This window comes from Hylobates moloch, unplaced genomic scaffold, assembly GCF_009828535.3.
Source record: "Hylobates moloch isolate HMO894 unplaced genomic scaffold, HMol_V3 SCAFFOLD_1, whole genome shotgun sequence".
NCBI classification, from domain to species: domain Eukaryota; kingdom Metazoa; phylum Chordata; class Mammalia; order Primates; family Hylobatidae; genus Hylobates; species Hylobates moloch.
Window position 1 is genome coordinate 23,101,206 of NW_026652276.1, and position 20,448 is coordinate 23,121,653.

General features: G+C 44.1%; 1 protein-coding gene across 1 annotated transcript in view; it reads right to left on the minus strand.

Annotated features, from left to right (window-relative positions):
• Nucleotides 1–15,153: 15,153 nt before the first annotated feature.
• TTLL4 (tubulin tyrosine ligase like 4) overlaps nt 15,154–20,448 on the minus strand; it is a 44,169-nt gene continuing 38,874 nt past the window's right edge. The window contains 6 exon segments of the mRNA XM_032754469.2: nt 15,154–15,713; nt 16,180–16,265; nt 16,660–16,730; nt 16,875–17,085; nt 18,018–18,120; nt 19,716–19,853. Coding sequence (XP_032610360.1) covers nt 15,458–15,713; nt 16,180–16,265; nt 16,660–16,730; nt 16,875–17,085; nt 18,018–18,120; nt 19,716–19,853 — 865 coding nt within the window. The 3' untranslated portion in view covers nt 15,154–15,457.

The following is a 20,448-nucleotide window of genomic DNA, read 5'->3' on the forward strand; positions in this document are numbered from 1 at the left end:
TAAATGCCCACAAGAGAAAGCAGGAAAGATCTAAAATCAACACCTTAACATCACAATTAAATGAACTAGAGAAGCAAGAGCAAACACATTCAAAAGCTAGCAGAAGGCAAGAAATCACTAAGATCAGAGCAGAACTGAAGGAGATAGAGACACAAAAAACCCTTCAAAAAATCAATGAATTCAGGAGCTGGTTTTTTGAAAGAATCAACAAAATTGATAGACTGCTAGCAAGACTAATAAAGAAGAAAAGAGAGAGGAATCAAACAGGTGCAATAAAAAATGATAAAGGGGATATCAACACCAATCCCACAGAAATACAAACTACCATCAGAGAATACTATAAACTCCTCTATGCAAATAAACTAGAAAATCTAGAAGAAATGGATAAATGCCTAGACACATACACCCTCCCAAGACTAAACCAGGAAAAAGTTGTATCTCTGAATAGACCAATAACAGGCTCTGAAATTGAGGCAATAATTAATAGCTTACCAACCAAAAAAAGTCCAGGACCAGATGGATTTACAGCCGAATTCTACCAGAGGTACAAAGAGGAGCTGGTACCATTCCTTCTGAAACCATTCCAATCAATAGAAAAAGAGGGACTCCTCCCTAACTCATTTTATGAGGCCAACATCATCCTGATACCAAAGCCTGGCAGAGACACAACAAAAAAAGAGAATTTTAGACCAATATCCCTGATGAGCGTCAATGCAAAAATCCTCAGTAAAATACTGACAAAACAAATCCAGCAGCAAATCAAAAAGCTTATCCACCACAATCAAGCCTGCTTCATCCCAGGATGCAAGGCTGGTTCAACATACGCAAATCAATAAACATAATCCATTGCATAAACAGAACCAAAGACAAAAACCACATGATTATCTCAATAGATGCAGAAAAAACCTTCGACAAAATTCAACAGCCCTTCATACTAAAAACTCTCAATAAACTAAGTATTGATGGAACGTATCTCAAAATAATAAGAGCTATTTATGATAAACCCACAGCCAATATCATTTTGAATGGGCAAAAACTGGAAGAATTTCCTTTGAAAACTGGCACAGGACAGGGATGCCCTCTCTCACCACTCCTATTCAACATAGTGTTGGAAGTTCTGGCCAGGGCAATCAGGCAAGAGAAAGAAATAAAGGGTATTCAATTAGGAAAAGAGGAAGTCAAATTGTCCCTGTTTGTAGATGACATGATTGTATATATAGAAAACCCCATCATCTCAGCCCAAAATCTCCTTAAGCTGATAAGCAACTTCAGCAAAGTCTCAGGATACAAAATCAATGTGCAAAAATCACAAGCATTCCTATACACCAATAACAGACAAACAGAGAGCCAAATCATGAGTGAACTCCCATTCACAATTGCTACAAAGAGAATAAAATACCTAGGAATCCAACTTACAAGGGATGTGAAGGACCTCTTCAAGGAGAACTACAAACCACTGCTCAAGGAAATAAAAGAGGACACAAGCAAATGGAAGAACATTCCATGCTCGTGGATAGGAAGAATTAATATCGTGAAAATGGCCATACTGCCCAAGATAATTTATAGATTCAATGCCATTCCCATCAAGCTACCAATGACTTTCTTCACAGAATTGGAAAAAACTACTTTAAAGTTCATATGGAACCAAAAAAGAGCCCACATTGCCAAGGCAATCCTAGCAAAAAGAGCAAAGCTGGAGGCATCATGCTACTTGACTTCAAACTATACTATAAGGCTACAGTAACCAAAACATCATGGTACTGGTACCAAAACAGATATACAGACCAATGGAACAGAACAGAGGCCTCAGAAATAACACCACACATCTACAACCATCTGACTTTTGACAAACCTGATAAAAACAAGAAATGGCGAAAGGATTCCCTATTTAATAAATGGTGCTGGGAAAACTGGCTAGCCATATGTAGAAAGCTGAAACTGGATCCCTTCCTTACACCTTATACAAAAATTAATTCAAGATGGATTAAAGACTTAAATGTTAGACCTAAAACCATAAAAACCCTAGAAGAAAACCTAGGCAATATCATTCAGGACATAGGCATGCGCAAGGACTTCATGACTAAAACACCAAAAGCAATGGCAACAAAAGCCAAAATAGACAAATGGGATATAATTAAACGAAAGAGCTTCTGCACAGCAAAAGAAACTACCATCAGAGTGAACAGGCAACCTACAGAATGGGAGAAAATTTTTGTAATCTACCTATCTGACAAAGGGCTAATATCCAGAATCTACAAAGAACTTAAATTTACAAGAAAAAAACAACCCCATCAAAAAGTGGGCAAAGGATATGAACAGACACTTCTCAAAAGAAGACATTTCTGCAGCCAACAGACACATGAATAAATGCTCATCATCACAGTCATCAGAGAAATGCAAATCAAAACCACAATGAGATACCATCTCACACCAGTTAAAATGGTGATCATTAAAAAGTCAGGAAACAACAGATGCTGGAGAGGATGTGAAGAAACAGGAACACTTTTCCACTGTTGGTGGGAATGTAAATTAGTCCAACCATTGTGGAAGACAGTGTGGCGATTCCTTAAGGATCTAGAACTAGAAATACCATTTGACCCAGCGATCCCATTACTGGGTATATACCCAAAGGATTATAAATGATGCTACTATAAAGACACATGCACATGTATGTTTATTGTGGCACTATTCATAATTGCAAAGACTTGGAACCAACCCAAATGTCCATCAATGATAGACTGAATTAAGAAAATGTGGCACATACACACCATGGAATACTATGCAACCATAAAAATGGATGAGTTCATTTCCTTTGCAGGGACATGGATGAAACTGGAAACCATCATTCTCAGCAAACTATCGCAAGGACAAAAAAACAAACACCACATGTTCTCACTCATAGGTGGGAATTGAACAATGAGAACACTTGGACACAGGGCAGGGAACATCACACACTGGGGCCTGTCATGGGGTGGGGGGCCGGGGGAGGGATGGCATTAGGAGAAATACCTAATGTAAATGATGAGTTAATGGGTGCAGCAAACCAACATGGCACATGTATACCTACATAACAACCTGCACGTTGTGCACATGTACCCTAGAACTTAAAGTATAATGAAAAAAAAGAAAGAAAAAGAAAACTTGCCCCCCGCCAAAAAAAGAAAGAAAGCAGAGGGGCAGGGATTAAAAGTAAATTTCAGGCCAGACGTGGTGTCTCATCCCTGTAATCCCAGCACTTTGGGAGGCTGAGGCAGGTGGATCACCTGAGGTCAGGAGTTTGAGGCCAGCCTGGCAAAACCCTGTCTCTACTAAAAATACAAAAATTAGCCAGGCATGGTGGCGGGCGCCTATAGTCACAGCTACTTGGGAGGCTGAGGCAGGAGAATTGCTTGAACCTGGAAGACAGAGGTTGCAGTGAGCAGAGATCGTACCACTGTACTCCAGCCTGAGTGACAGAGCGAGACTCCATCTCAAAAAAAATAAATAAATAAAAGTAAATTGCACACCCCAAATAATTTGCCCAAGTTATACAACTAGTAGGGTCACATCCAGAAATCAGAAACTAGAAGTCCCAATCATTTTACTCTTCAAAGCAGGGAAAACTGACTCCCAATAATCAAATATTTTTCTCTAAATATTTCAACACATGTCTGAATGCCAACTTTTACAATGCAAATATTTGACTATTTTTGTTCTCTGCTCTGTCACCCTTTCCCTAAAGGCAGTGAGAAGAGATGAAAAATTCTTTTTTTTTTTTTTTAAATGGAGTTTCGCTCTTGTTGCCCAGGCTGGAGTGCGATGGCACGATCTTGGCTCACTGTAACCTCCGCCTCCTGGGTTCAAGCAATTGCTGCCTCAGCCTCTTGAGTAGCTGGGATTACAGGCATGTGCCACCACTTCTGGCTAATTTTGTATTTCTAGAGACGGGGTTTCTTCATGTTGGTCAGGCTGGTCTCGAACTCCCGACCTCAAGTGATCCGCCCGCCTTGGCCTCCCAAAGTGCTGGGATTACAGGCGTGAGTCACCATGCCCAGCCCGAGATGAAACATTCTAACCACTGCTTCCTTACTGGGGAGGGGACACTCAATTAAAAGGGAGTACCTGGAGATGTTGCTATACTGTGAATACTTGAATAGGGCTCCCTATCTTGAAGTACAAGAATTCACTGAAATAAGAGGCAGCATGATATAATGGGCAATGTGGCGAAACTCTGTCTCTACCAAAAATACAAAAAATTGCCAGGCATGGTGGCACATGCCTGTGACCCAGTTACTTGGGAGGCTGAGGTGGGAGGATGGCTTGACCCTGGGAGGTGGAGGTTGCAGTGAGCTGAGATTGCACCACTGCACTCCAGCCTGGGCAACAGAGCAAGACCCCTGTCTCAAAAAAAAAAAAAGCTCACAATATTTCATTAAGAAAACACAGGCCAGGGCCAGGCTAGGTGGCTCACGCCTGTAATCCCAGCACTTTGGGAGGCCGAGGCAGGTGAATCATCTGAGGTCGGGAGTTCAAGATCAGCCTGGCTAACATGGTGAAACCCCGTCTCTACTAAATATATAAAATTAGCTGAGCGTGGTGGCGCATGCCTGTAATCCCAACTACTTGGGAGGCTGAGGCAGGAGAATCACTTGAACCCAGAAGGCGGAGGTTGCAATGAGCTGGGATCGCGCCACTGCACTTTGGCCTGGGCAACGGAGTGAGACTCGGTCTCCAAAAAAAAAGAAAGAAAGAAAACACAGGGCAGGCGCAGTGGCTCATGCCTGTAATTCCAGCACTTTGGGAGGCCAAGGTGGGCATATCATGAGGTCAAGAGTTCAAGACCAGCCTGGCCAACATGGTAAAACCCTGTCCCTACAAGAATACAAAAATTAGCCAGGCATGGTGGTGCGCACCTGTAATCCCAGCTACTCAAGAGGCTGAGACAGGAGAATAGCTTAAATCCAGGAGGCAGAGTTTGCAGTGGACCGAGGTCACGCCACTGCACTCCAGCCTAGGCAACGGAGCAAGACTCCGTCTCAAAAGAAAAGAAAGAAAACACAAAAACAGACCTGGTGTGGTGGCTCGCTCCTGTAATGCCAAGACTTTGGGAAGCCAAGGTGGGAAGATCATTTGAGGCCAGCCTGGGCAACACGGCCAGATCCCATCTCTAAAAAAAAAAAAAAAAGAAGAAGAAGAAGAAGGAGAAGGAGAAGGAGAAGGAGAAGAAGAAGAAGAAAAGAAGAAACAACTTGCAAAACTATTTCAACAGCTGATTTCACACGCACACAACTCGACTGGAAAGGTACCTACCAAAATTAACAACGGTGGTAAATTATATGTAATTTTTATTTCTTTTTTTAGGCTTTTCTGCATGTTGTGTACATATGCTTACCAAAAGATAAGCAGTACTATTTGTAATAGTCCTTAACTAAAAACCACTTAAATACTCGCCAGGCGGGGTGGCTTATGCCTGTAATCCCAGCACTTTGGGAGGCCAAAGCAGGTGGATCACTTGAGGTTAGGAGTTCAAGACCAGCCTGACTGACATGGAGTAACCCTGTCTTTAGTAAAAATACAAAAATTAGCCGGGTGCAGTGGCATGTGTCTGTAATCCCAGCTACTTGGAAGGCTGAGGCAGGAGATCTTGGACTTCCTAGCCTCCAAGATCGCACCACTGCACTCCAGCCAGAGTGACAGAGTGAGACTCTGTCTCAAAAAAAATAAATAACACTTAAATACTTATGATAGTAGAATGAATAAGTAAACTGTGTTATATTCACACAATGGAATTAGATAAATGAACTGTGACTATACACTACATGGGTGAATCTCAGAAGCATAATGTTGAGTGAGACAGCAGACATAAAAAGGCTACGTACTGTATGATTCCATTTAAAGTTTAAAAATAAAAAAGTGTTTGCCATAGTTTGAATGTCTCCTCCAAAATTCAGGTGTTGACAATGTGATAGTATGAAGAGGTGGGGCCTATACAAGGTGATCAGGCTGCGAGGGCCCCTCCCTCATGAACGGTATTAGGTTTCCTTATAAAGGGGCTTAACAGAGGGAGTTTCTCTCTCTTGCCCTTCTGCCTCCTGCAATGTGAGGACACAGCGTTCCTCCCCTCTGGAGGATGCAGCCCTCACCAGACAACCGAACTTGCTGGTGCCTTGATCTTGGACTTCCTAGCCTCCAGAACAGTGAAAAAATTCAATGTCTGTTCTTTATAGCTGACCCGGTCTGCGGTATTCTGTTGTAGCAGCACAAATAGACTAAGACTGCTAGAAGTTAAGAAAGTAGTTTATCTTGAGGGAAGGTAGTGGTTAGCAATTAGAAGGGGGCATGAGGGGGCTCTGGGGTTCTGAAAATACATGTTTATTGTCCTGGAGTGCTAGTTTCATGGTTTTGTACACCTCATCAACAAACCCCCACAGTAACACTAGTTTACCTACGTAACAAACCTGCACATGTGCCCCTGAACTTAAAATAAAAATTTTTAAAAATTCATCAAGCTTTGCATTTATGATTTTTACCCCTTTATATAGATTATATTTCAATTAAAAGTTTCCACTGAAAAAGGACATCAGCAAAATGGCAAAATTGGAAACTCAAAATGTCCATCCCCCCAAAGAAACATATGAAAAAAAAAACCCAGAAATGGTCAGAACCAACATTGTCGGAATTTTGGGAAACAATCAAAGGTTTACAGCAATGAAGAAAATGCTGAATTACAAAAAAGACAACTTTAAAATGGTAGCAAAGCATCATTCGTCCTTGTCCTATCCCTTCCTCCAGCTGGGTAGCAGTCTTGAAGAAAGCAGCCTGTGTTCCCAGTGTGGGACCCTTGTTCCTGGTTCTGGAGGGAGCAGAGCTGACCTTACTTGTAAATTACTGTGTTTGTCTGTTCTAACCTGTTGGGGAGCTGTCTGAAGGACTGAGTCTAGGTGCCCATCTATGTTTGCCTATCTTGGAACCAACTCAGGAGAGAAAAGAGGCAGGGATTGCTCAAAAACATTGCAAGGCAAAGTTGCAGGATACAAAATCAACACACACACACAAATTAATTGCATTTCTAGACACCAGCCATGAACACTCCACAAAGAAAATTAAGAAAACAATTCCATTTACAATAGCATCAAAATAACTGAAATACTTAGAAACAAATTAAATCAAGGAGGCACAAGACTTGTACATTGAAAGCTATAAAATATCAGTGAAAGAAAATGAAGAAAACCTAAATACATGGAAAGACACACCATGTTCATGGTTTGGAAGACTTAATATTAAGATGACAATATTACCCAAAGCTATATGTAGACTCAGTGCAATTGCTATCAAAATCCCAATGACATTGTTTTGGCAGAAATGAAAAAAAAAATTCTAAAATCCATATGGAATTTAAGTGAACCAATAGCCAAAACAATCTTGAAAAAGAACGAAGTCAGAGGGCTCATACTTCCTGATTTCAGAACTTACTACAAAGCTATAGTACTCAAAACAGTGTAAAACTGGAATAAGGATAGACATATAGACCAATGGAGCAGAATTGAGAGCCCAAAAATACACCTTCACATTGATGATCAATTGATTTTTGACAAGGATGTCAAAACCACTGAACAGAGAAATAATGGTCTCTTCAACAAATGGTGCTGGGAAAACTAGGTATTTTCTAGTTTTCTAGAAAACTAGAACCTAGAAGGCACTCAATACATATTTGTGGGTTAGGGTTAGGGTTAGGTCCAACTTCATTCTTTTGAATGTAGAAATGTATCGTGATGAGATTTTTTTTTTTTTTTTTGAGACAGGGTCTTGCTCTGTCATCCAGCCTGGAGTGCAGTGGAGCGATCATATCTCCTGGCAGCCTTGCCTGGGTTCAAGTGATCTTCCCACATCAGCCTCCTGAGTAATAGGGACTACAGGCATGTGCCACCATGCCAGGCTTTTTAATTTTTTTTGTAGAGACAGGGTCTCCCTATGTTACCCAGGCTGGTTTCAAATTCCTGGCCTCAAGTGATCCATTTTAGCCTCCCAAGTGCTGGGATTACAGGTGTGAGCCACTGTTCCCAGCCCATTAAGAGAAATTCTTAATGCCAAAGGTTCTGATCTGTTACTATCATAGTTCATTAGAAAGGCCATTTGTCTAGGAAATAAATGGATTTAGAAAAAAGTTATTTTATCTCCAGGGATTTGGGCCTTTCATATTCTGGTAGAGGCAAGTGGACTTGGTGATGTTTATCTCAGGTGTGATTGTTGAGATACCTGGCATTTATCAAGCTCATGAATCCTGATTTTGAGTCAGTTTCTCAACAAGGGAGATGTGTCTTAAAATTTATTTTCCTCTGCCAAAGAGCATCCAGATTTGGGATGTCAATCGAACAGTCTTTCCAATTCTAAATATACCATGCATTCCAATGGTTATCATGATTATTTCAGAGAGGTGCACACAAGACTGATAATGCTATTGCCATAACATTTTTTATTTGAGACGAAGTTTCACTCTTGTTGCCCAGGCTGGAGTGCAATGGCATGGTCTCGGCTCACTACAACCTCTGCCTCCCAGGTCCAAGTGATTTTCCTGCCTCAGCCTCCCTAGTAGCTGGGATTACAGGCGCCCACCATCATGCTCGGCTAATTTTTTGTATTTTTAGTAGAGAAGGGATTTCACCACGTTGGCCAGGCTAGTCACGAACTCCTGACCTCAGGTGATCAACCTCCCTCAGCCTCCCAAAGTGCTGAGATTACAGGCGTGAGCCAACATGCCTGGCCGCCATAGCATTATTAGTAGTTGATCCAACCTGGGAACTCCATTCTAGGTATTATAATCTGTGGTGTCCCCACCCCTTCTCCTACGAATTCATATGCTGAAGTGCTGACCCCCCAGCACCTCAGAATGTGACATTATTTTGGAATAAGGTCATTGTAGATGTAGTTAGTAAAGATGAGGTCATACTGGAGTAGAGTGAGCTCCTATTCCAATGTGACTAGTGACCTTATAAAAAGGAAAAATTGTACAGAGGGAGAACATGAAGGCAGAGACTGCGTGATGCCTGTACAAGCCATGGAATGCTGAAGATTGCCAGCAAACCACCTGAAGCTTGGAGAGAAGCCTGGAACAGATTCTCTCTCACAGCCCTCAGAAGGAACCAGTCTTGTCAACAACTTGATTTGGGGCTTAAGTGTGCAATTCCATGAGCTCCTACAAATCCATCACTCACGTAACCAACATCCAAATCAAGAATTAGAGCACTTCCATCACCTCCTAAAGTTATCTTGTGCCTCTTTTCTTACTATACTATTAATGCCCAGAGGCAACTATTGTTCTGACTTGTTCCCCTAGGTTTCCCGTTCCTAAGCACCAAATAAACTTCATTACACAGTATGTACTCTTTTGTGTCTGACTTCTTTCACTCAATGCTTTTTTGAAATTCATCCATCCACGTTGTTGCATAAATCAGTAGTTTGTTCCTTTTTATTAAAGAGTGGTATTCCACACCAGTTTATCTGATCTCCTATTGAGAAGCATTTGGGTTATTCTCAATTTTTTGTTATTATGAATGAAGCCTCAATAAACACTTTTGGTGAACATGATTTCCTTTTTTTCCTTTTTTTTTTTTTTGAGATGGAGTGTCACTCTGTCGCCCAGGCTGGAGTGCAGTGGCGCTATCTTGGCTCACTGCAAGCTCCACCTCCAGGGTTCACACCATTCTCCTGCCTCAGCCTCCCGAGTAGCTGGACTACAGGCGCCTGCCACCATACCTGGTTATTTTTTGTATTTTTAGTACAGATGGGGTTTCACCGTGTTAGCCAGGATGGTCTTGATCTCCTGACCTCGTGATCTGCCCGCCTCGGCCTCCCAAAGTGCTGGGATTATAGGTGTGAGCCACCGCGCCCGGCCTTTTTCCATTTTTTTTAGAGAATACCAGGGAGCGGAATTTCTGAGTCATAGGTAGATATATGTCAGCTCTCTAAGAAACTGTTAGTGGTCCACAGTGGTTGAACCATTTTACACTCAATGCCAGCCATGTATAAATGCCCCAACTGCTGTACATCCTCGCTAACACTTGGTCTTGGCTGCCCTTTTAACTATTCCAGTGTTATCTTATTGTGGTTTTAATTAGCACATGCCTCATGAAATGGCATCTCCTGGTGTTTTTCTTTTAAATCAGCTTTATTTACTTACATACAATACTACTCACCCATTTTAAGTGCACAATTTGACAAGTTCCCACAACTGTATATAGTCATGTATCCACCACCACAATCAAGATACAGAATCTTCCCACCATGCCCTTTACAGTCTACCCCTCCCTTATCTATAGTTCCTGGCAAGCACTGTTCTGCTTTCTGTGACTATAGTTTGCATTTTCTAGACCATCATGGAATAACAAAGCATGCAGTCTTTTATTTCTGGCTTCTTCTTAGTTTCATCCATGGTGTTGCATGAATCAATTTATTCCTTTTTTATTTCTATTTATTTGTTTTGTAGAAACAGGGTCCCACTGTGTTGGCCCAGGCTGGTCTCGAACTCCTGGGTTCAAGTAATCCTCCCACCTTGGCCTCTCAAAGTGCTGCGATTACAGGTGTGAGCTACAGCACCTGAACTCTTCCTATTTATTTATTTATTGAGACAGAGTGTTGCTCTTGTTGCCAGGCTGGAGTGCAACAGGGCGATCTCAGCTCACCGCAACCTTCTGCCTCCTGGGTTCAAGGGATTGTCCTGACTCAGCCTCCCAAGTAGCTGGGATTACAGGCATGCACCACCATGCCCGGCTAATGTTGTGTTTTTAGTAGAGATGGGGTTTCTGCATGTTGATCAGGCTGGTCTCGAACTCCTGACCTCAGGTGATCCACCCGCCTTGGCCTCCCAAAGTGCTGGCATTATAGGCGTGAGCCACCACGCCCGGCCCTCTTTTCCTTTTTTATATCTAAGAGTATTCCACTGAACAGAGATACCACAATTTGTTAATTCACTAATTGTTGGACATATGGTTGTTGCTAAATTTTTGCTACTATGAATAAGCTGCTATGAACATTTGCCTGCAAGAGTGGAATTGCTAGGTCGTATGTTAAGGACATGTTTCACTTTACATGAATCTACCAAGCTGCTTTCCAGTGCATCATTTTGCATTCCCATCAGCACCTTCACAATATCTCAGTATCATACTGACACTTGGTATTTTCAATCTTTTAAGTTTGAGCCACTTTAAGGTTAAGTGGTATCTTGCAGTTTAAACTGCTCTTCTCTGACTGCTAATGATAAGGGCTTTAATCTTTCTAAGCTAATTATCAATACATCCTCAGCTTTAATTATGGATAAGATCAAAGTGTATTTTACCACAGTTTTGTAATATTAACACGCTATTGTAATAGTATTGTAACACTATTGCATGTTATAGTACTTTTACTTTGTGTTCTGGGTGGTAGTTTTGGTCTGTTTTAGAATCCACTACTTTAAATCTGCATCATATATTATCAGGCACCTCGTTAGGTGCTTTTCCTCCATATTTTAGTCCCTTAACTATTTTGAGTAGGCTTTGATGTCCGCAGTTTACTAACTGAAACTTAAATATCTTTTCAAAATTGTTAGCTTTGCCTGTGGCAGTCCCTGGCATTCCATGTATCTCAGTCTATTATAATTACGACACAGATGGGTTTTAGAAAACCACCACCTGCTATTGACCCTTCTTGTGTTTCCACCTGTGAAACATCTGCTGAGAGCAACATATGACTGCTTGCAACTTTCATTGATCCAAAGCCAGTGAAGGGGCAAGCCAAATGAGCTGGTATAGATCCCTGGGTATTAATGAGTGGGCAAACTCTGCTACAGGGGGACTCTAAAAGGCCAAGAAGGGTTGGTCAGAATCTCAGAAAGGCTTGGTCAGAATCTCAGGTGGCAGGAAATGGAGCTCTCTTAGCCATCTGAAAACCATCAGTGTTTCCAAGTCTCACAGCAGTTGGGGGATTCGAACAGCAGTCACAGGTAAGCCTTAATCTTAGAGGACAAATCAAGGGAAACCCAGGAGAGGAGATCCCTGTCTGCCTTTGTTGGTCACCTATCTTGGGTAACTAATTCAGCTGAGGAGGAAGTAGAAAGGTCTTTGTGTCCAGATGATCAGTCTCCTTCACTGGCCCTCAGCAGCGCTGGACTGCCCCAGAAGCCACTGGGTATGTCCTTTGGCTAGGGTGACTGGGGGATAGTCACCCTCAGCCAAACAGCCTGAAACCAAGAGAAGGTACCTGTAATGACAACTGCCCCTTGGTACAGCTGTTAGGTCCATATATCTGCTCTTTGGGTCCAGTTCCAATCAAGGTCTCTTATTGTCTGTACCCTGCTTCTCCCCTTTCCAGCCACCTGACACCCACTGTGCTTGCTTTCCCTTTCTTATCAAAGCTTCTCTTGAAATAATTTAATAATCCCACTCAGTTCACATACTTCTAATGTTTAATGTGCTTCCTTTCTCAGGGATTCTGTGCTCTGAATGTGAAGTGTTTAACCAAAGAATAAATCCCCAGTAGAGTGATAATGTAATAGGAGGCTGAATGGTGATGTTTGTGTGTGCACTGCGGTGAAGGTGAGGGCCATGAGCAATAATCTAGACCCTGTTCTGGCCATCTTCACTTCTAAAATATCTCGATGGCAGCTCCACCTCCTGGAGGAGAGGGTTTTACATTTCTTGCCCGTCTCTTCCCACCTAGGGCACAGGGCTTGGACAGCAAGTGGAGAAGGTGTGACCGTGCAAAGTGCCCTCTATGTCCTAAGTACTTTTACTACATTTGGTTTAAATCTTCACAACCCTGCACTGTAGGTATTATATTCATACTACAAGGAAATGGAGACTTAAAAGTTAGATGACATGCCCAAGGTCACACAGTAAGTGGCAGAACTGGGATTTAAACTCAAGGTCAGCCTGATTCAAGGTTCTCAATCCTTTCCTGACCCAAGGCCATCTCTTCATTAGTATTTCTTCTAAGAAACTCAGTTTCTCATCATTCCTATGTGGATGCGAAGTAAACAGCAGTGACTGCCCTCCTCCACTTTCCACCTCAAGCCCTTACTCCGCTACTCCAGAAATAGCCTGCACTTCATTCCTTGTCTCAGGAATACTCGCCTCCCTTCCTCCAAACAGACTAGGTAAGTTATCAACTTAGGAAAACAACTGACATATTCTGACAAATATTTATTCTACTATACTCCCAAATTTAACCTTCCTCAAAAAATCTCATTCCTTCTCAAAAATTCCTGCTTAGCTGAATACCTCATATTGTGGGCATTGAATACAAAAGTACATATGCCAAATGCTTAATAAGATTTAATTTTCTCTCAAGAGTGAGAGGTAAATGTGATACCTAAGTCCCATTCCTTTCTCCTACCCAGCAAAACACCCACGTCTATCAGATACTCAAATGTGATGAAAATTAATGTACAAACTTGTTTTAAACTACCAAGAGCAGTGTCTTTCCATTGCTCTTTTAGGACTTTCATTGCTCATAAGGACTTAATTTCCTAAGTCCTCCCTTCCCCCACCATGCTTCCCCCAATGCCCCCATTCAGCAGTGCTGGTTCCCTCTCCAGTTAGCGGAATGGAAATAGATTGGTTATGTTGTACAGGGATTCTCAGAGGGCAAGCCAAAGAACTGAAGTTGGTTTTCATGGAGTAAACCAGCTCAACCAGGCCTCCGTGCCTAAGTCCTTGCCGTGAAGGCCCAGCCACAACAAAACTGCCAGGCAGGCAGCTCATTTTCTCTTACAAAGGCAGCAGATTCCCCATGTCATGTCTGCGCTAGAACACTGCAGCCAGTAGGGAGAAGAAGCGGGTCACTTCAATTACATCAGAAAAGAACCAATAGGACTGTCAAGGACCTCTCCCATTATGGCCTGACTTTAAAGTCCTTATTATTGAGCAGCCAATGATGCCCAGGACTTTGTCACCAAACTTTCACAACTGTCAACATGGCCTTAGGACTGGCCAGACACCCGCCTACTCTGTGGCCTTGAACCTAGTCAGGCCTCTCAGTGATCTTTCCACGGCCCCACCCCACCTTGCCACAGAACTCCAGGAGCCATGAAACATGGGAGTCTCTATCTTTCCAAAGCTCAGAGAGAATGAGGGCAGCTACAGTCCAGGGTGAGACCAAGTAGCTGAGCTTTCTGCCTGATGTGCAAAGAGAAAACTTGAGTAGCAGGGACAGGGGGCCAATTGGCTTCTTATATGTGCCACTGCTAGAAAAAACTAAGTAAAGGGACTACAGGGGCTGGGAAGGAGGTAAGCAGCAACCAGGAAGTGCTGGGTTAGGAAGGAGCACGGCTTCAGAGAAAAACTTTCTGATCTGAACTCTTCTGCTTGTGCTGTTCCCAGGCTCCACTTTCTCATCCCTAGATGAGAGAGAATTAGAACTTCTGGTTCAAGTGCTGGGGTCCTTTGAGATCTCTGTAAATACAGTTCACTCAGTCAACATTTATTGAATAGTCACTGTTTACTGAGTCTAGAGGAGGGAGGTAGAATCAGTTGAGTACAAGAGTTTAGTCTGAGGTTTGATTGGAAGCCCATCCTACAATAGTGGCTGCTCCTGAAACCTACCTGCCAAGCTGCCAGACCCTGCTTGCTGCAGGGCAGAACATTGAGAAACCATGTTTGTTGCATTGTAGAGAAACCACATCCCCTTCCACCCTCCCCCTGGACTGTGTCCTTTGATACATGGAGACAGGTAACAGCTACTGGGAATATCTGGGCTCCTTCACTGGGGCCATGGGAAATTCACAAAGTTCATAGACCCTCTCACATCTCACAGAAAGCCAACAGCTAAAGAAGAGATGTCCACGAGAGAGACGTCTAGAAGGCTGAACGAGCAGTGATGGGGGGTCAGAACAGGAAGACCTAGGGCTGCTGGCAGGGTGGGTATTTGGAAGGAGGCGGTGAAGACCCAAGACTGGGATGACAGGAAATGGGTTCGGCATGTTGTGGCCTCTCCGCCTGTCTACTGAGGAAGTTCAAAGGTTTCTCTTCAGGACAGGGGGTGGGAGAGGGGTGAGGAAAGATCTAAGGAAATAACGACCTCAGAAGACCCCCTCAAATTCAGAACAAAGGATTTCCGGTCCAAATATGTTCTGTATGTTTTCTCCTCGAGCTACAACTCAGCAACCGCACCAGGGCCCCAAACAAACCACACATGGCTCAATTAAGGTAGAAACCAAAACCTGCTTTATAAGGCTGCGTGGCCACCACTGGCTTCTCTGCTGAGATATGAGGTGCCAGCCAGGCAGACAGGTGACAGAGGGTGACCCTTCCTCACCTTCTCCCCATCACTACCATCCCTCCGGCCCTACAAATACCTATCTCTATAATGCAACCACTTCAAAAAATACTCTGAGGAGGGACAGGGTGAAAGGGGTAGGGGCTCAGACTGCTCTACACAGCAGGCTGGTTCCCGTGAGGTAGCTGATGCCCATGCTCCTGGGCAGAGGCTTTTGGAGAGATGCCAGTTATGGGCTCACAGCCAGGAGGGAGTCACTGGTTGACTGGAAAGTGGAGGAAGTAGAAAGTCTTGAAGTCCGCCCAGAGTACTTGATCACAGGTAACATCTGGGTAGAAAGGCTGGGCTCTTTGCTGGTGTCCTCACTGTCCTTTGAGGAACTGGGTTTCTGGGGATAAGGGGAAAGGCCAGCTTGAGTCTTCTTGGATTTGGGCATGGTCCCATCTTCAGAGAGTAGTAGGCTAACCTCGCAGGAGCTGTGTTTTCTGGAGGGAATAGGTGGTGAAAGAAATGACTGAGACAATGTTTAACTGAGACTTTACCTTAGGATTTGCCTTCAGAGTCTGGAGCAGGCATTCACGACATTACGGTGTTGTAGGCCAAAATTACATGGATATGTAATAACTATAAAAAAAATTCTATTTACTTGAAGGCTTGAGACCTGCAGTGCAAGAGTGAATGGGGGTGCGGGTAGAGGGCTAACGACTTCCCACAGCTAGTGGGTATGGCTGACAGTGGCTGCTTCAGGAAGCACTTCTGTCCTCCAGCTCAGCTTCCCTGGGCATATCAAGATCAACCAGAAAAAGGATGCTATGGCTGCATGTCCTGACGCTCCCATCAACCCCCAGCTGGAGAATGCTGATCTCACTGCCACAGTCTGGGAAGAGGGGAAGGAAGAAAACTCTACAATCTCACAGCCAGCAGCCCCTCCCTTGCCCAGGCAGCACTCACCCCAGCTTGCTAGTCTCTGATTTGCTGAAGGCATTGAGTATCACGTCATCCTTTGAGATAGTCAGAAGTGATGTCGGGAGAGACCACTAAGAGCAAAGGAATGAGACCAAAAGGCTTGGTGGAGGCAAGGCAGGAGTGTTTGGGGTCTTGGGACCCTCTAGCTCTACCTCTAAGTGGATCATGGGGCTCTCCCCTTCCCTACCCCTCAGGCATGGGCCCACGTGGGTAAAAGTCTCAGTTCTCTTCTGAATCAGACAAGAAGTTGAGGCCTACAAAGCATTTTTTGATCCTTGAAAGAAAGGTACCCAGGGAATCCTGGAGGCAACTATTCCCTTGAAAGCAAAGAGTGGTGAGACAGAAGCAGAGCCTAGCGGAGAAGTGAGACAGGCCTATACATACCAACCCAACTCCTGCTGCACTCATAAGGCAGAGGAGGGAGGGGCCTGAGAAGGAGCTGTCCTCCACACTGGCAGCACTCACCACTGGAGCAGAATCAGAGACAACTCCCATGTGGAACCCTTTGTAGCACCAACTCCGTAGCAGATCTACTCCTAGGACAAGATTAGCAGGAGTTGGGGTTTAAGAAGGTAGAATCAATTGGCCAATTCTTCTTTCCAGAGAGGCCCATTTCTTGGTATACTGGGATTTAACCTCTCACTAAACTTGGCTTTCTGAGGGCAGGGAGGGCACATCACCTTTAAGCTTGTTGCCATGGTATTTCTGTTCCCATTGGGTGGTGAGAATGTTGAAATATCGTGGCTGCTCAAAAAAGCGGAGATAGCGAGAGGAGATATGAGAAGGAAAAATTCGTTCAAACTGACCACGGCGAGAAAACTCATCTTCCATCTCAACCAGAATCTGAACATCATCTGGTGTCAGGACATCCAGCACAGATGCATAGAAGTCCTGTGGTTCAAGGAACAGGGAGAAAAAGGGTGTGAGAGAGTGTAAGCCAGGGGCAGAGACTCAAGAAGCTGGGGAACAGGGAGCACACCCCTGGGGTCCTACAGCTCCGGGACTCTCATGGAACTACTGAGGGCAGCCTAGTGGGCCAGCTCTGAAAGACATCTTTCCTAAATCTACTGAACTTAGCTAGTGGGGGAAGACACTCTTGTTTGGGGTCAGGGGAGCCACAGGGGCTGAGAGGTTAAGTAGTTTGTTGGGTAAAGTCAAGATGAAGATCCAGCAATTCAGACTTGGCACCAGTCTTGTATGTGCCATGCTTAAATCCAGCTCCCTTATCTGCTATGAGAAAGTCAGCTTCCTGGGGTCTCTCACTGTGCCTCTCAGAGAAAGAAACTCAAAGGGTAAAAGTCTACAGTTTGGACAAGAGGGGGCCAGAAAACATGGTAAAGACAATTAACACTCTCCCAGAATGACAGACATGCCAACAAATCTCTGTGCATCAGAGGATCACAGGCCTGGATTAAGAAACCCTGCTCTAAAGAAAAGCTGGTTGCAGCCAGGCGTGGTGGCTCACGCCTGTGATCCCAGCACTTTGGGAGGCCAAGGCAGGCGGATCACTTGAGGTTGGGAGGTCGAGAACAGCCTGACCAACATGGAGAAACCCCGTCTCTACTAAAAAATATAAAATTAGCTGGGTATGGTGGTGCATGCCTCTAATCCCAGCTACTCGGGAGGCTGAGGCAGGAGAATCACTTGAACCTGGGAGGCGGAGGTTGCAGTGAGCTGAGATCGCACCATTGCACTCCAGCCTGGGCAACAAGAGTGAAACTCCGTCTCAAAAAAAAAAAAAAGAAAAGCTGGTTGCTTTTGGGTCCCAAATGTTTGACCAGGGAAGTTTTCTGCTAGCATCGGGGGAAAGACCAATCTCCTACCTGATCAGGAATTTTCTGGGTCAGATAATAGGCTTTCTTCATCTTCTGTGCAGTGACATGCTCTGGAGCCATTCGACATTTGTCCCCGGGGGAGGTGGGCAGGCTACGGCAGAGGCCGGAAAGAAAGCAAAGGGCAGGGTCAGCAGCCTCTTATTTGGAGGAAGTATGGAGAAGGTCCAGCCCAGCAGACACCCTTCTTGAGAGAAGACAAAGATGTATGAACAGAGGTTACTTGAGTAGTAGGTTGAACTAAAATGTACTCCCCAGAAGTAATCTGAGAGTCATCAAATATTAAGTAAAAGGATACAAACCACCAGCTTTAGGTTGAATTTGAATAATAAAAAATGAGGACCTTGCAATAAGCTTTATTGTGGTATATACTTCAGTTTGGTTTAATTCAGTGAACACTTAACTATATACCCAACTCTGCCCTACTGGCTGTGTGACCCTGGGCAACTGACTTAATTAACCTCCCTTCACCTCAGTTTCATCACCCACATTACTACAATTACCATAATCACTGTTGAGAGAGATAGTGAGACTCTGTCTCTAAAAAAATAATAATAATTTTAAAAAGATGACTAAAAAGCAACTCTTGCCCCCAAGGAGCTTATGGTATGGCAGGTGGGATATGTCAAATGACAGCCACTAGACAGACCCAAACATGAGTCTACAAGGTACAGCAGGGAAAGTAAGTTTTGTTATTAGGCAAATCAGGATTTGAATTCCAGTCCTACCACTCTCTAGTTAAATGACTTTGATGGCCTACTTAATCCCAAAGAGCTTCAGTTTTCTCCTCTGTAAACTGCAGGTACAAATACTAACCTTCCAGGGTTATTGGAAGGATAAGTTATAGGGTTTTCCTCACACATCTCAGGTACTAAGTAAATATAAACTCCCTCCTCTCAAGAGTGGTTCCCAATACTTTGTGGTATGAAAAAAGAAAAAAAAAATGGTCATACTGAGTTGGCTTCATGAAGGTGTATGAGCTAGGCTTTGATGAACAGCAGAGGTTAACGGCGGGTCTGGCTATGGGGCATTTCAGGAGGAAGAAACCCCACAAGCAGAGGAAAGAACACTATGGGGAACAGCAAGAGGCAATAAACATTTCAGAGAGGAGACTGGACCAACTGGTCCTTAAGGATCATTCTGACCTTGAGGTTTTGTGAGTGATCCGGTTTGTCAGGGCACAGGAGCCAGGAAAGGAAGAAGAAAGAGAGAGACACCAAGAAAAAGGAAGCTGGGACCCTGACTGCCCAGGTAAGGAGTTATATATATATATATATATTTTTTTTTTTTTTTTAGAAACAGGGTCTTGCTATATTGCCCAGGCTAAAGAGAGTACAGTGGCTATTCACAGGCATGATCATCACAGTGCACTAGAGCTGTGAACTTCTGGCCTTAAAAGATCCCCCTGCTTCAGTCTCCCAAGCAGCTGGGACTAGAGACACACACCAGTGTGCCTAAGATGTTTAAAACTGATTCCTACGCCTGTGGTTCCTGAGCAGGGGATCAACATAACTGAACATACTTGACAGGCACTGATGTGGCATGGTAGCATGTTAGTGGACTGTAGGGGCAAGATTGAGCAGCAAGGGGAACCCAGCAGAAGGGAGCACCCAGAACCCATTCCTTCCCAGAAACTATAGCAGGGCTATTCATGCTGCCAGCGGAGCTGTGAAGAAATAAGGGCCTCACTTGGTGGTGGAGCTGCTGCAGCTGCTGGGGCTGGAAATGATATCCTCTGCATTGGGCAGGACAAAACCTGCCAGATTCAGAAGGTCACGAATCATCTGGCCTTTGATGCTGATATCCAGTGGAGAATTGGAGTGGAGGCTTCAGAAAAAGGGTAAAAAGAGTGGTCAAAGCAGCAACCCGAAACAGTCTCTGGTCATATGTGCAACTCAGGGCTAGTCTCATTTACTTCCTGGCTTCCCTAGGATGAAAGCTGCTCAAACATCCCCATGCAGGATCACCATCACAAGACTCTCTTGCCCCACAGACGGTGAATAACCTCACTCAGGGTGGCAAAGCTGCCCATGACCTTGATCTGCTAAAGGAAAGCAAGTGGTAAGGATCCACTTAAAAAGAACAACTGGCTGGGCGTGGTGGCTCACACCTGTAATCCCAGCACTTTGGGAGGCTGTGGTGGGCAGATCATGAGGTCGGGAGATCGAGACTATCCCAGCTAATACAGTGAAACCCTGTCTCTACTAAAAATACAAAAAATTAGCTGGGTGTGGTGGTACACGCCTGTAGTCCCAGCCACTTGGGAGGCTGAGGCAGGAGAATTGCTTGAATCCAGGATGCGGAGGTTGCAGTAAGCCAAGATCGCACCACTGCACTCCAGCCTGGGCTACAGAGCAAGACTCCATCTCAAAGAAAAAAAAAAAAAGAACAACTTACTGGAGTGGCAATGGGAGCGTGAGGA